Below are 14,426 nucleotides of genomic sequence, written 5' to 3'. Positions count from 1 at the left end.
TTAGAGCATGAGTTTGGCAAATAAAGGCTGTCTAAAGCAGCTGTGATCAAACTTTTCTATAATCAACCAATCACAAGACTACTTGTTTATGAACAATACTGACAAACCCTCAGAGAATTAGCACCAGATTCTCTTTAGCTCTACAAAGCATTGTAGCGTCTTTCAGCTCACTGTGTTGGTTTTCTGGCCCACACTGCAAACTCTGTAGAGTTGAATCGTTTAATATCGGGATTCTTCCTGGGTTGTGAAAACCAAAGTTGATGCCGCATAACTAAATCAGCTGTAGACATAATCCTTACCAAGAGTCATCATCAGGTTTTGTCCATTGGTCATTCATCTCAAACAAGGAGCTGGATTCGAGACCCCTGCTGTTAAACCAGTGTCACACTTTCTGCATCTGTGAGTGTGCAAAACTATGTAAGGGTCCAGGTCCACGGGAAGTAAATTTCATCATCAGAGGCGGTGTGCGAGTTTCTGGTACGGATGTCCATGTAACTACCAGTTTGTTATGTCCACTACGTTACCAGGGTACCGACTGTGCGTCGCTGGACGCTGAGTTTGAAGAGACCGTGTGAGGAGGTCTGTCACTACCTTCACCTCTACCGTTCATCTTTAAAGGAATACACAGACAATCAAATGTGTTGTAATTCTTCTTGAATGGATGTCGCCATTTTGATGTATGCAGCTCTGCGTGTACGTGTCCGCAAGCGAGTATGAGCGATGCCTGAGGTGGTAACCAACAGGCCTGGACATGTGCTCAGTGTAGTCATGTATATACAGTATACTGCTTTTATATTGCTGCATTAGCGTTTTACCTGATTGGATATAATACTGACGACAACAATGTTGACTTCAATTTTGCATCATTTTTATTAGTTTCATCTCTCTCTCTCTCTCTCTCTCTCTCTCTCTCTCTCTCTCTCTCTCTGTATTAGTTGCAGTAATTTGCTTTGGGCCAAAACCCTAGACTCAGTGGAGAGACCCTCTCAATTGAAGCAGCAGATACACATCAGTTACACACACACACACACACACACACACACACACACACACACACACACACACACACACACACACACACACACACACACACACTGACTTTGACTTGGGAAGAAGAGGAATTAAAGGAAACCACAAAGACATTTATGAGCAGCCCCATGGCAGCCATCACCCAAACAGGGCTGCTGCCACAGAACCGCAGGGGCAGAGAAACCCTCTTGTCTGTTGACTCCGCAGATTAGTGACTTATATCCAAACAAAGGCTGCCTTTCTCTCAGCTGCACTCAGGGAATATGCTGAAGAAGGAGCGCAGACGACTGACCGCAGTCGTTATATAATCTATTTTCATTTACCACCAATCTCAGTAGCTCCGCTGCAGTTTGTTCTACTTTAACAGCGGACATAAAAGACAACAGCAAAGTAAACGTAGAGAGGAGCTGTTGAACATGTGTGAACATCAGACCTCCAGGCTGATGTGACCTGAAATGAATGCAGGAAAAGATGCCGGCCCGTTTTCACTGTTTTCAGTTCATTGAAGTGATGCTGTGAAAGCATTTATTTTGTGGCTTTAAAACCAACTGATGACGAAAGGTGTTTATTTTGAAAATATCACCTTTATAGTGGCAGGTATTGATCCAGATATTCTCCTGTTACTAACATACAGTTTTAAAATCATTTAACTCTCCACTGTATGCCACCAGTATCATATAAAGTATATTCTATATCAGCCTGTTCCATCTCTTCATCCACGCTGAGTGAAATATCGAAACCCAAGGAGGTGTGTGTTTTTTTTTTTATCAAATGAAAATATTCTGAAAGACCTGGGCATCATTTTACACATGAATTTCTGTCTTTTACCTTTAGAAAATTGCTCCTCTAGAATGGAAAAGTTCTTAGAGTTTGAATAAAGTTTGTCTTCTTGCTCCCTCTGTCCTCCTTCACAGTTAAAAGTTTACAATCTTTCAATGACTTTGAATCACAAAACCTCCTAGATATGCCTAGGTTAGGGAATTTAATTACATGTCGGCCTATAATTATCAATTCTGTGTCAGGAGTCCACTTTAGTTTCACGCTATATAGACTGGTCACTTCTGCAAAGCTGACCTAACAGCCGTGGTCCTGCCCCACAAGCATCAAGTCCTGAGGGAAAAACAGGGACTTTCACAGTTCCTTGGCCAGGCCTTCGCTGACAGCACCACTGTTTCCTGTTGGTCCTAAAAGAATCTGAATAACTCCTTCATTCATATCAACCATACTGATGGGAGACAAAACAGCAGCCCCAAGCCATGTAATGTATATAAGCCTCAATTCTTCACAGCATGTTTGCTTTCACATGCTTTGGTTCCTCTCGTCCTGTAATTCGATTCAACACATGAGCTCATCACTGTTTGATTGGCATTTTATGCTCAGCTTAAGCATGACAATGATGTGATTAAGGGAAGGACAGAGGGCTGTGATCCAAGTTCTCCCAAAGGGAGCTGGACTCCTATTAGTCAACATGTTATCTAACGATGGAGGAGACCACCTACGTGCATTTGGGAGGACTGGAAACAGAATGAAAGGAACCGTGAATTCAACAGTGATATAAAAATGATAAGAAGTAAAGAGCATTTAGAGCTGATACTCCGTGAAGTATCAAACTCTTATCAGCTGTAGGCTTACAAAGTCACCCATGGGTGTTTGATACTTCAAAGATTAGGACGAGTTAATGAGTTCAAGCAGATCAGAGGTTAAAGTTATCAGTATTTTCCCATTAACAAAAGATGAAATAGATGAACTGCAAATAATATAAAAGGAGTTTCTCATGATGATAAATAATATCACATGGCTGCAGTTCCTCTTATCTTAATGATAATGATAAGATGCCTTTATGTTTGGCAACACGTTCTCAGCATATCAATTTTTATGAGGTGATAAAGTTTCGATTCGATATCGTGTTTCGCTTGTTGCCCTGCCCCCGTCTGTGCAGTGGCCCTGGGAGCTCAACGCACTGCCACTCAAGAAAACACACTATTTGACAACACAACCAAATGCAGGAACGCGCTGCAAGTAGGGCAGACGACAACAGGAGTGTTTTCCAGGGGACACAAAAAAAGTGATGAACCCAGCTGGGATGCACTCACAAGGACGTTTTATAATACATTCATGCACACTTATTGTTCAATGCTTTTACCTTCAAAAGTCTTAAAAGCACTGAGCAACAAGCGCATCCCAGCTGGGTTGATCGCTTTGTTGTGTTCTCATTTACACATTTAATTTTAAATCCTGAAAGACAGTTCTTCATCTAAAAAAGAGAAAATGCACCGAAGCACGGTGGAGCATTATAGCGCATTATAGCCACAGAGGAAGAAATATTTCATCTTTTGCAGATATTCTGGAAATTAGGTTAAAATTTGCTCTAGATTTGAATGGAAATTTATGAGCTTCCAAGACACAAACTAAAGGTACTTGTTCTTTTTTAAAGATCAGAATCTGTGAAGCTGTGCAGTTTATTATCAATCAAAGATTCTACACAAATTCCGATGAATGGTTTGTAGTGTCCTATTGCGTCATCAGCAGTAGATAACATTCAAAGGTGTTTTCTTTGCTTGTATTGTAGCCATGCAGACGCTGCTCGCTGGCTGTATGGGAGTGAACGCGAACACAGCAGACACTGTGAGGCCATTCAGTAATTCAGTAGCACAGTCTGTAACCATAACAGCCGCATCATCTCCATAACAGAGGGGAGTGTGGAGTGTCATGCTGGACATGGTTTGTCTTCTGCTCGCCCTCTCTTGCTGTTGATACTCGCTCTGCCCTCCAGCCATATCAGCAGCTGTGTGTTTCTGAGAGATGAATGTGACATGCTCAGCTTCCTCTGGCTGTGAGATCACTCTCTGGACACCGACGCCCACAGAACACTAACTGATTATGTTCAAGAGGCTATGAAATCGCTTCATGTGTTCTCTCTTCCCGTCTCCGCCCGATGTTTACTTGTGACGCGAAAACGTCGCAGAGGTTGTGTGAGGGAGAGATCACTGGGGGGTCAATCTCATGATCCCCAGCTCTTTAGTCAATACAAACCAGTAGGGGAGGGGAGGAGTTGATGGCGCACCTGCATCATAGTTGTCCAGTTATACTAAAAGTTAATTCACACAAAAACACGTCAGTTTTTCTCACAATTGTGGGTTTGTCTGAGCAGCACAGGAGCAATCTGGGTCAGTCGTGTTGTGTCCCTCCATGCGTCTGTGTTTTGGCTTGAGGTATGAAGTAGCCGTGCTGAGGTCTGGCAGCAGGGCTGATATATGGAGCTCTATTACCATTGCTCATAACTCTAACACACTAATTACAACCACAGGCTTGCAATGAGCACTGCTGCTTTGAACCCAGTAAGTTATGACAAAGTGTGTGTGTGTGTGTGTGTGTGTGTGTGTGTGTGTGTGTGTGTGTGTGTGTGTGTGTGCGTGTGTGTGTGTAGAGGTACAGGGCTATAGGAGCATAAGTAGTTGAGTGAAGATTGACACCCTTGCTCCACCTCCCACTGATCTGATGACTTGACCTCAAACCCTTCAGCTCCATAGCTGGACAGATTAAAAAGAGGATAAGTAGCAGCAGCTCAGAGTATTCAGTCACATGTGATGAGTCAAATATTCAGACCATAAACCCATCATTTAGTGTGTTGAGCCTGTCCACATTCACATGCACACACACACATGCACACACCATTATACATCTGAAAATGCTGTGTTAGCATTCAGATATTGGAAGTCTCGAGATAAGAGTCGTTGCTCGCAGTGATATTTACATTACTGAGTGGCAAATGTCAGCCTCCGCTGGTAATACGTTCCACGCAGACACACACACAGCTGGGATGCTGTTTTGCAGGTCACCATGGAGATGGCGGGGAATGAGAGAGAGACGGCGGGGGAAAACTGAAAGGGAGCGTGAGCTTCTCTTTCATCGGGTCACACACGCTGACATCCATTCAGCATGTCCGCCTCGTAAAAACCCTGACATAACCAGAGACATGAAAGTCTTGATCCGTCTACGCTGCTTTTGTCTGTCACACCGTCCTCCTGTCAGATCAATAGACTGCGTCTCTTTGCTTTGTCTGGTTAAGCAAATATGTTATATATATATATTCAGTTAATAGCCAATATTAAACCTCATAACTGTGACACTGTGTTGGCTAAAGACCCATTTAGCCTTGTGCTGCCACTGCAATCTCCAATGAAGTACATTTTAGCTTGTCATATACTGCATCACATACATTCTTCATGCTGAAGAAACTGTAATGGGATATCTGTGCACAAAAAGCTATATTTTGTCATTTTATATGGAGGTTTTCAATCACTCAGCCGTACAAAACATGTCTTGACACCTGACTAATGCAGAGGAACATTGTTCTTCGATCCAACACCCTTTCAGTGACCTTTGAACTCTCGCCCCAGGACACAAAGGTCAATGTCCCAACACAGCTTTGAGATCGTTAGAATCTCACGGCTCCGGGGAACTAAATGACCCTTGGGATATTTTTTCTATATGCACTCATCAAAAACAAATCAGTTTCCCAACAAAGTCCATTTAGTGCAACAAACTGCAGTGTCTGTTATTTACAGCTCAGTGATGCCATCTACTGTCTCTACAGTGCATGAGTAAAGGCCTTTTAATAATCTATATGGCGGCAGACCAACTGTAAGGTCATTCAATTCCAAGTGAAATCATTCAAAAAAGCTGCAGCTGACTCACAAATATGTTTGCAGGTTATTTTCCATATCTATTTTCAGGTATTCGTTTCTCACTTTTTTTTCTTTTATCATTTCTCTAAAAGTAAAAGAAAAATATCAGTACTTGGTCTTGATGCCCTTTGACCTTCATGTAGAGATACCAAAGAGATTTTTATTGTGCTCTCAAGAGCAAAATATGTTAATTTTATTTTAGTTATTGAAAGCTAATGCCTGTGGTTTATTTCTACTGCAGGTAGCATACACGTACATACTTATTATGAGAAAAATACAAAAAGTATTAAAAGTGACTATTATGCTAACTGACTAACTTTTTATAAATGAGTGACTTCTCACCAATTTGTTAACGATGATGCAGCATTTTGATATTGTATTCTAGTGTAATTTAGTATAAAGTGGCACAAGATTGACAGACTTAATTAAACTACACGAAGCCTGATAATTGTAAGTGCAGTTAGTTTTATCGCATTACACAACATAACGACTTTTAATTTGGTAAATTTTCATCACCCGCACATGCGCAGAGAGGCTCGGACGCCGGTAGTGACGCGAAAATGGCGTCCTCCGCTACCCGGTTGACTACACGCTGGTTAGCAGCATCAGTTTCTCCTCGTCAACGTAACGGCTGCTTTCTAATTGTCTCCGCCAGACATGCTGGAGTTTGTTCCGCCACGATATCGCAGGTGCACCGGGGTGGGACAGCGGTTAGCACGAGCTCCTGGAGACACGGGAATGTCGTGACATTGAAAGGACTAACAGGTGAGATAGCTAAATGTTAGCATAACAGTCAAAGTTTCTTATATTAGCAGTCCTCTTGTCACTTTTTTATAACTTCATTAGTCGGTTCAGAGCTCAGTCGCCCTGGTGTTATGATGCGGATGTGAACTTTACAGTGAACAGCCAGTTAAAGTGAAGCTGGCGAAGTCCCGTGAGGCGGGTTAGCCGTGATGACAGAGTGATGTAACTCGTGTCTGTGTTTGCAGTGTTGTTATATCAGTAACAGCCTGTCTGCACGCTGACCTTGTTGCAGCCACATCTCCTGTGTGTCAGCATCGTTTGGACTTCCACGGTCACGTTTATATCTAAGTCGGGACAACACACTCAGCTGGCAGTTTATTAGGAACATCTATTACGCTGAGTTGTGAAAATGGGAGATCTGGACTGATGTGCTCTAGACCTGAAAAAGCTATGAAACTCCCCTTTTTTGCGTTTTTACAAATAGAACAAACGTTTTATAAAACTGAAACTGGTTTTCAGTCTTTATCCTCTCTGGGAGAATCTAGTCCAGATTTGACTAGTCTTTTATAGTGTTTTTTTTTTTTATCAGGACCTGGTGTATGTGGTGGCGACATGATAATAAATGCATTACAATTAATGTTTCATAAATCTGAAAATGTTTTATTGAGTTTCTGACTTCTCCAGGGTAATTTAGTGCAGATTTGACCAGTCTGAGCATGGTGGGTTTTGATCGAGACCTGGTTTGAAATAGGATGAAGGACAGAGTTAAGGCTTCACCCAAAATGTCTAACACTTTCACAGCAGTGAGAAAAGGCTGTTTGCACCTTGGTGTTGACTGACTGCTATGACAAGCAGCTAGTTTCTTTATGCTTCTTTATCTCTAGGCACAGACAAGACTCCTCATTGAATAATGCAGATATCTCACCAACCATCTGAATGTTGTACTCCTGATTAAAAAGCCCTTTTTGTATCCTTATCTCTGCAGCGGTGCGATTTCCACATGTCACTACCTGCCACTCTTTTCACACCAGCAGCAGGTTGGCAAACAAACAGGACTTCTATGAGGTCTTGGGTGTCTCCCGCTCTGCCTCTCAAAAGGACATCAAAAAGGCTTATTACCAGGTCAGAGACGCACGTTTTTAATGATCCCAAGCTGTTAACACCTACATAGATGACTATTTTCTCATTTTAAATGGAGACAGAAAGTATCTAAAAAGAGTTTGTTTGAGATGTAATAAAACAACAGGATCAAGAGGCCCCAATACCTGAAGTGTTAGAAATCTAGTATGTTTTGGATACCTTTGGAAAGGGGTTAAATTGATGCCCTGCCCTTATCTTTTCTCCCACATTTTGCTCTGTCTTCATAATGTTTAATCATCTCGCACCAGTTGGCAAAGAAGTACCACCCGGATACCAACCCAGATGACCCAGAGGCCAAAGAGAAGTTTGCCAAACTGGCTGAAGCCTATGAGGTAAAAAATAAGATTGCAGAATGGTGTCAAGAATAATTTTTTCCAGTTATGTGCAAGATAGAAGATAAGCAGCATCATCAAATGTTCTTCTGACCTTGGCAAAAAACCCACAGATTTGCTCTGTTCCTGTTTAGGTGCTGAGTGATGAGGTGAAGAGGAAGCAGTATGACACATACGGAGCAGCAGGCTTCGACCCCAGTCGAGCTGGGGCAAGTCAGCAGCAGTACTACAGAGCCGGGGGAACCAGTATAGACCCTGAGGAGCTCTTCAGGAAGATCTTTGGAGAGTTTACCGGAGGAATGGGCTTTGGAGATATCCACAACATGTTTGAACAAAGGCCTGAGGTGAGAACTTGCAGCTCTGTAGAATCTACATGTTTTGATATTATACCTTAAACCATTATTTTACATGTGAGTTTTTTACTTTGATATTTATATCTTTTTATTGTTATCTAAATGAAGAATTAAATATACTATACATGCATTAAATGTGGACTAAAGTAAATAAGTTTCTCGTCTTTCCTCAGTTTGTGATGGAGCTTACATTTGCAGAGGCAGCGAAGGGAGCGAACAAGGAGCTGAATGTGAACATTGACGACGCCTGCCCAAGGTGTGATGGAAAAGGCAGTGAGCCGGGCACCAAGGTGTCACATTGTCACTACTGCAACGGCACTGGCATGGTGAGTTTCAGAGCAGCATGAGTGTGTGAGGTATTTAGCAGGGCCACTGTCCTTTAACTTGTGGAGCCAAGGTCTACGCTCCTCAGGCTTTAATTTCTCCCATGGTTGGATTTCCTCTCAGAACTTTACCACGCTGTTTTTACTGTTCCACCATCAATCAGCTTGTGCACAGTATAAGACTGTCTGTGTCGCCCCCTGCAGGAGTCGATCAACACAGGTCCCTTCATGATGCGCACCACCTGTCGACGCTGCGGTGGGAAGGGATCCATTATAACTACGCCCTGTGCTCTGTGCAGAGGTTCAGGTCAGACCAAGAAGAGGCAGAAGGTCACTGTACCTGTACCCGCTGGTAGGTTTCCACCCTGAAATCTCACAAGTGAAGGACAAAAGCTTGATTGATCTGTCTTTATGCATAACTTAACCCTACTTAACTTAAGCAGCTTCTACTGAATTTAATAATCCTGAGGAATTCTTTGTGTTATTTAATCCTAAATAAAGCTGTGAATGTTTTTACCCTGCTTTAAAAGGTTCATCAGACTTGAATCTGGAAGTTGTTATGTAATGACAAATACATTGAGCCAAAATCATGTATCTGATATTTTCTTACAGGAGTGGAAAACGGTCAGACAGTACGCATGTCAGTAGGCACAAGAGAAATCCTCATTACATTCAGGGTAAGTTGTTCTTTTAAGTCTGTGACTGATTTAGAAATGGATTAAATTTGAATCGAATTTAATTAAATGAATTATTTGCTAGTACCGAAAGCCAGAAAATATACTATAATAACATTGGAGGTTGATTTTAAAAGTATTTGATGTGTTATATTAAAAATGTCTGTGTACAGGTCCAGAGGAGCCCAGTGTTCAGGCGCAACGGAGCAGACATCCACTCAGATGTGCCCATTTCCATAGCTCAAGCCATCCTGGGGGGCACAGCCACAGCACAGGGCCTCTACCAAGCCATCAGTATAATGGTGAGTAAGCAGCAGGGCGTAGGGATTATAATACATAGCACTATTCCTCAAGTTCCCACTCAGAACACTAAAATATCAGCTTTTAGATAGATAAGTCAAGTCAGGTCAGATCATTTATAGAGCACATTTATAAACACAAAATGTTAACCGAAGTGCTTTACAAAGAGGTGGAATTATGAGATTGATTAAAATCAAATAAAAACAAGACAAATAAGAGGATGTAGGTTATTTAATAAAAGCATAGAATATGTGGATAATATAATAAAAAAAGCACATCGAAAAGTTTTAAAGATATTGGTGGAGGGGATCACCAGGTTGCAGTGATGGATACAGCTGGGTGTTGTCTGCATAACATGGAGGTATTAAATTTTCTTAAAATAGACCACGAAAGGAAACATATACAAGGAAATTAAAATAAGGCCTAATATGGAGCCTTGCTGCACCCCACAGGAGATGGAGATAGGTGGAGAGAGAGTGGAGATATTATCAATTTTAACAGGGGTTGATCTGTATTGGAGATAGGAGGCAAACTACTGAAGGGCCTGTCCCTGAATGTCAGTAACATGCTGACGGTGGTCCGAGAGGACGGAGTGATCGACTGTACTGAAGGCAGCAGAGAGAATTAAAATAGTGTGATTTCCTGAGTCTAAAGACAAGGACAGATAATTTCTCCCTGCGTGAGCTGTGATTGTAAACCAGGACTGAATTTGATTTGTGACCAGCCAGCAGGGGGAGCTTTAATGACAGCAGAGGTGAAAGCATCTGAGAACTGCCTTTTTTTTCTCTTGTTTCCTAGAATTCACTGCCAGCAGAGTTTCAGCTAAGTCTGTTCTCTGTTTCAATGTTTATTGTCTGTGTTTTCAGATTCCTGCCAGTTGCCAGGCTGATCAGGTGATCCGGCTGCAGGGGAAAGGCATTCGGAGGATGAACAGTTACAGCTACGGAGATCATTACGTTCACATCAAGATCAGAGTGCCCAAGTAAGACACACATACAAAGACATGCTGTAATTGCTTGTTGTCCTAGATTAATATGACTGCACTATTAGCATGTTAAATCACAACTGTGATTCATTTTAGATTTTGAAAATATTTTATTTTAAATTATCATGATATGTGTATCACTTAATCTGTAAGGCATCCAGAATTTTCCGTGTAATGTGTAAAGTGTCTCAGGTTTGTCTTCATCAACAATGCAAGTCAAAGGCAGTCAAATAACTGTCATCTGATTATGTCTTACACTGTGAAGTGGATATGTGAAGAATTATAAATGGTTTGTGTTCCTGAATTGTTTGTGGTGTGTTCTTCTTGCAGGAAGCTGACTCGAAAGCAGCGCTCTCTGTTGCTGAGTTATGCTGAGGAGGAGACGGACGTGCAGGGAACCGTCAACGGTGTCAATCCTTCTGCAGGTCAGGGCTACAGTTCAACTCCACCATTCAATCCAAACATCACTCCACCCTAGTCTGCAGATGCACCTGTAGTCAGTCAGTCAGTCAGTCAGTCAGTCAGTCAGTCAGTCAGTCAGTCCCTCCCTCTGCTCTCAGGGCCTATGTTGCAATTGGTATCAGTATTTGAACTGATGGAGTTTGTGTCTGTGTCCAGGAGGGGGCAGCAGCAGTAGCAGCAGCAGCAGCAGCAGCGGCAGCAGCACTTCAGCAACTGGTGCGAAGACGACCAGCTCAGACGAGGGAAGGGAAAAACAGCAGGAGCAGAAGGAGGAGGGAGGCTTCTTCTCTAAACTAAAGAAAATGTTTAGCTGACACTCAGGCTGAAGGTGGGAGCTTCAAACCTTTCACTCCTTCCCCGATAGACATACTGATTTGAATTAGATTATCCTTTACTTAACATAAACTGAAACAGTACAATGAGTCATTATCTGCAGAGTGACTGTGGTAAACTTTAAACTTTAGTTTAAAGAGCTTGAAGTTATTTTATTATAAAGTATGTTCCACCTTTTTCTACAGGCAAAAAAACAACATGGTAAAGGAAGAAATGAAAGCCACTGACTGGGGCTCCATGCTGTCGTCTCCTGCTTTGGGGGTTGAGCGAGGAGGAGGAAGAGAGAGGCATAGTGGTATTTGTGTTGACACAGTCACACATTGTCGAAGTTGCAGTTGGCAAACAGGCCATGCAGACATCAGATCCATCCACACACCCACTGGCCCATCACCATAGACAGGTGCTGGGCTGAGAAACTCAAGATCTGCTGGAAGAAAAACAAGATGGCGACTACACATGGCTATTGTGCAATAACTCTCCTGCCTGCTTACTGTGTTTGAAACCTCACTGCTCCTTGAGTCACGAGGTGCTCTACAGACATGCTGTTAAATAAAACTGTGGTAGATGAGCCATTAAAATGGCAACAAAAATTTATAGCCAGTCAAAACCAGTAATGCAGGCTATGAAAATGGATTGTAACTGGATGAAAAGCAAAGCATTGTATGGGTTTTAGGAAGTAAATTATAATTGTTGTAATAATGTCCTAGAAAAGAACTGATACACCACTGTAAGTTCTCTGGGAAGTTCCTGAAGAGGACTATGACATTTGGCACTGACTGTAGTAAAATGTGGGCAGTGCTCAACTGATGCACTTCCAATTAATTCTGATAATTTTCTAGTAATCCCTTGACAGTGGATCTGCTCCGCATGAACCAATATTAAAATTGTCAACACTACAACATACAACTCAACAAATTTAGAGAATAAAGCTGCCGATACAGTCAATGGATATTTACATGGTTTTAAATGGATCATTGAAAGTTTCTCCAGTCATTAAGATTATAGTGGTACAGCTTTCTATGTGCTAACTGTGTATTTCCTAAGGGTTTGATTATCTCTATTTGCTTAACAGTTAGTACCAAATTACAGGACTCTTTTTAGGAAACATACTGGGAACTCATAGGACATTATGTATCCCATAAAATTATGTTTTATGTTTTCCCATATATTAATCTTTACTGGCTGTTAAATATTCCAGTACTGTTAAATCTGGTGGGATACCATTGTTTTAATAAGGAATGTAAAAGGATGGAAAACTCAAACCCTGATCTTCAATATTTGTTACTGTCCGATCCAGACTTAGTTGTTCTCATTGTGGATTGTTGCACCTGTGTGTGGTGACAAACTGCAAAAACTATTTAAATAAAAAAAACGTATTGAAGGTTATGTTTTTTTTCAGCTTTCATTCATTTGTTTCGGTCGATTTGTTTTTAAACTAAGCTTGACCATTTCAACTGTAACACATAAACTCAACGATAGAGAGCAGTGTTGAGTCAGTAGTGTCATGATCGACCCTTCTCTTCCATTCTCAGTGCTACACGAGACTGAACAACTCTCTTTGACGCTCACGCACTCGAACTCCAGTCCGCCGACTGTTTGATGTCTCCAGCCGCCCAGTTAACCGCTGTGTGCGGCGTATGAACAGAAGCTTTTGTGAGGGTCACTGGGAACATTTCAGACCGGGGTTTTCCAACTGTGCTCAGACTAAAAGTGGTCAGTCTTCACAAACAGGACTTGTGTTGCCTCTAAGGGAGAGTTATGATTTCATATGATTCACATTTATGTTCAGAACAGGCTGATGGCTGATCGCTCCATATTGTCACAGTATATTTTCTGTTCACATTTAACGTGGGTTATAAATGGTAAAAAGGGATGTAGGACATGACTATGTTGCTCAATAAAATATTGGCGTTAAAGGATGAATGTACAGGATGTGATTTATAGGAGCGTGTCATGTATCCTCCCTCTGAGCATTTGTCTGGACAGATGTGCTTTTACTACTGAGGCAGAATCTTATGGAGGAAGCAGGTGGAAGAAGTCTGTGATCAATAGTCTGTAAAAATATTTGCACAGCTGTCATCTAGAGAGTTAAAATTCATTTTTGATACATGCTTTAAAAGCATTCTCTCAATATGTCTGACAGCGGCTGCAGGTACTGTAGAGAGCAGTGTCCAATTATTTTACACAACTAGTGGCGACTTGTTCATAGCAGGTTCATCTTTGTCACCAGGAAGATAATGTGTTTGTTGCAAAGAAATCATGACAAAAACAGAAATTGTAAACACATTCATGTACATGTATTAAAACTCGATTACCTCACAGGATAAAAATTGAAGATGTTTGTACGATGGGCATCACTTGCTAATATCACAGTCTTGTACATTTACATTTTTCCTGTTTACCTGTTTACCTTATTCTCCCAGAAAGAAGATTAAAACATACCAAACTAGAATCCGATATGTGCACTACTTCCTGGTAAGAGCCACTGAGGCATTATGGACTATGTAGAACCACTGTACTAACTGAACAGGTTCATAAAACATAAGGTGACAAAAAAATAATTTAATTTGCCAGTGTCGTAAATGCACATGTACATGGTACATTCAGGGGTAATGGGAGCTTATAAATAACGAAATTCGTGGACGATACAAGCCTTGCTGCAGGCAGTAGATAACCTGCACTATCAGCACCAGTTAAGCATGATTACAACCTGGTCTGCACTGTTAATCAGCAGACAACATTAGATTCAGTTCTTAAAAGCCCAGCCAATAGACTAAGCCTCACTCTGCCCTCTATTGAACCAGAACCTGTCTACTTTTCCAATCAGCATCTGAAAACTTGTGGTTCAATCAATGCTCCACACTAGATAAATATAAGGTAAACATCTGGGAACAGCTGCCAAAAGCTTAATTACTTCGGCTGGACAAATCTTGGAAGTGAAACTACATGAGTGGCTCTTCTTCTCCTCCTCTTACTGTGCTGAAAGTCCTGCATGCAGCCACGTTAACTCTGACTGTTCAGATCCAGAAGTAGACAGTGAAGATTTGAAACCGAGTGTCACTT

At 41.6% G+C, this 14,426-nt stretch overlaps 1 protein-coding gene across 1 annotated transcript; it reads left to right on the top strand.

Annotated features, from left to right (window-relative positions):
* Positions 1-6,258: 6,258 nt before the first annotated feature.
* Positions 6,259-12,747, top strand: LOC130167091 (dnaJ homolog subfamily A member 3, mitochondrial-like). The gene is made up of 12 exons (XM_056373060.1): positions 6,259-6,482; positions 7,447-7,583; positions 7,850-7,933; positions 8,068-8,277; positions 8,460-8,612; positions 8,814-8,961; positions 9,222-9,286; positions 9,457-9,585; positions 10,450-10,565; positions 10,899-10,993; positions 11,187-11,358; positions 11,549-12,747. The coding sequence occupies exons 1-11, from the start codon at positions 6,278-6,280 to the stop codon at positions 11,342-11,344; spliced, it is 1,500 nt and encodes a 499-aa protein (XP_056229035.1). The 5' UTR covers positions 6,259-6,277; the 3' UTR covers positions 11,345-11,358; positions 11,549-12,747.
* The last annotated feature ends 1,679 nt before the right edge of the window (positions 12,748-14,426 follow it).

This window comes from Seriola aureovittata, chromosome 3, assembly GCF_021018895.1.
Source record: "Seriola aureovittata isolate HTS-2021-v1 ecotype China chromosome 3, ASM2101889v1, whole genome shotgun sequence".
NCBI classification, from domain to species: domain Eukaryota; kingdom Metazoa; phylum Chordata; class Actinopteri; order Carangiformes; family Carangidae; genus Seriola; species Seriola aureovittata.
Note: the sequence above shows the minus strand (reverse complement) of the source record. Positions and strands in the feature narration are given on the sequence as shown.

Excerpts from the sequence above, each read along its gene's own strand:
- LOC130167091 (XM_056373060.1), top strand. The coding sequence starts at position 6,278 with ATGGCGTCCTCCGCTACCCGGTTGACTACACGCTGGTTAGCAGCATCA. Across the intron at positions 7,584-7,849 it reads TCAAAAAGGCTTATTACCAG|TTGGCAAAGAAGTACCACCC; the intron begins GTCAGAGACGCA and ends ATCTCGCACCAG. Across the intron at positions 8,278-8,459 it reads TGTTTGAACAAAGGCCTGAG|TTTGTGATGGAGCTTACATT; the intron begins GTGAGAACTTGC and ends GTCTTTCCTCAG.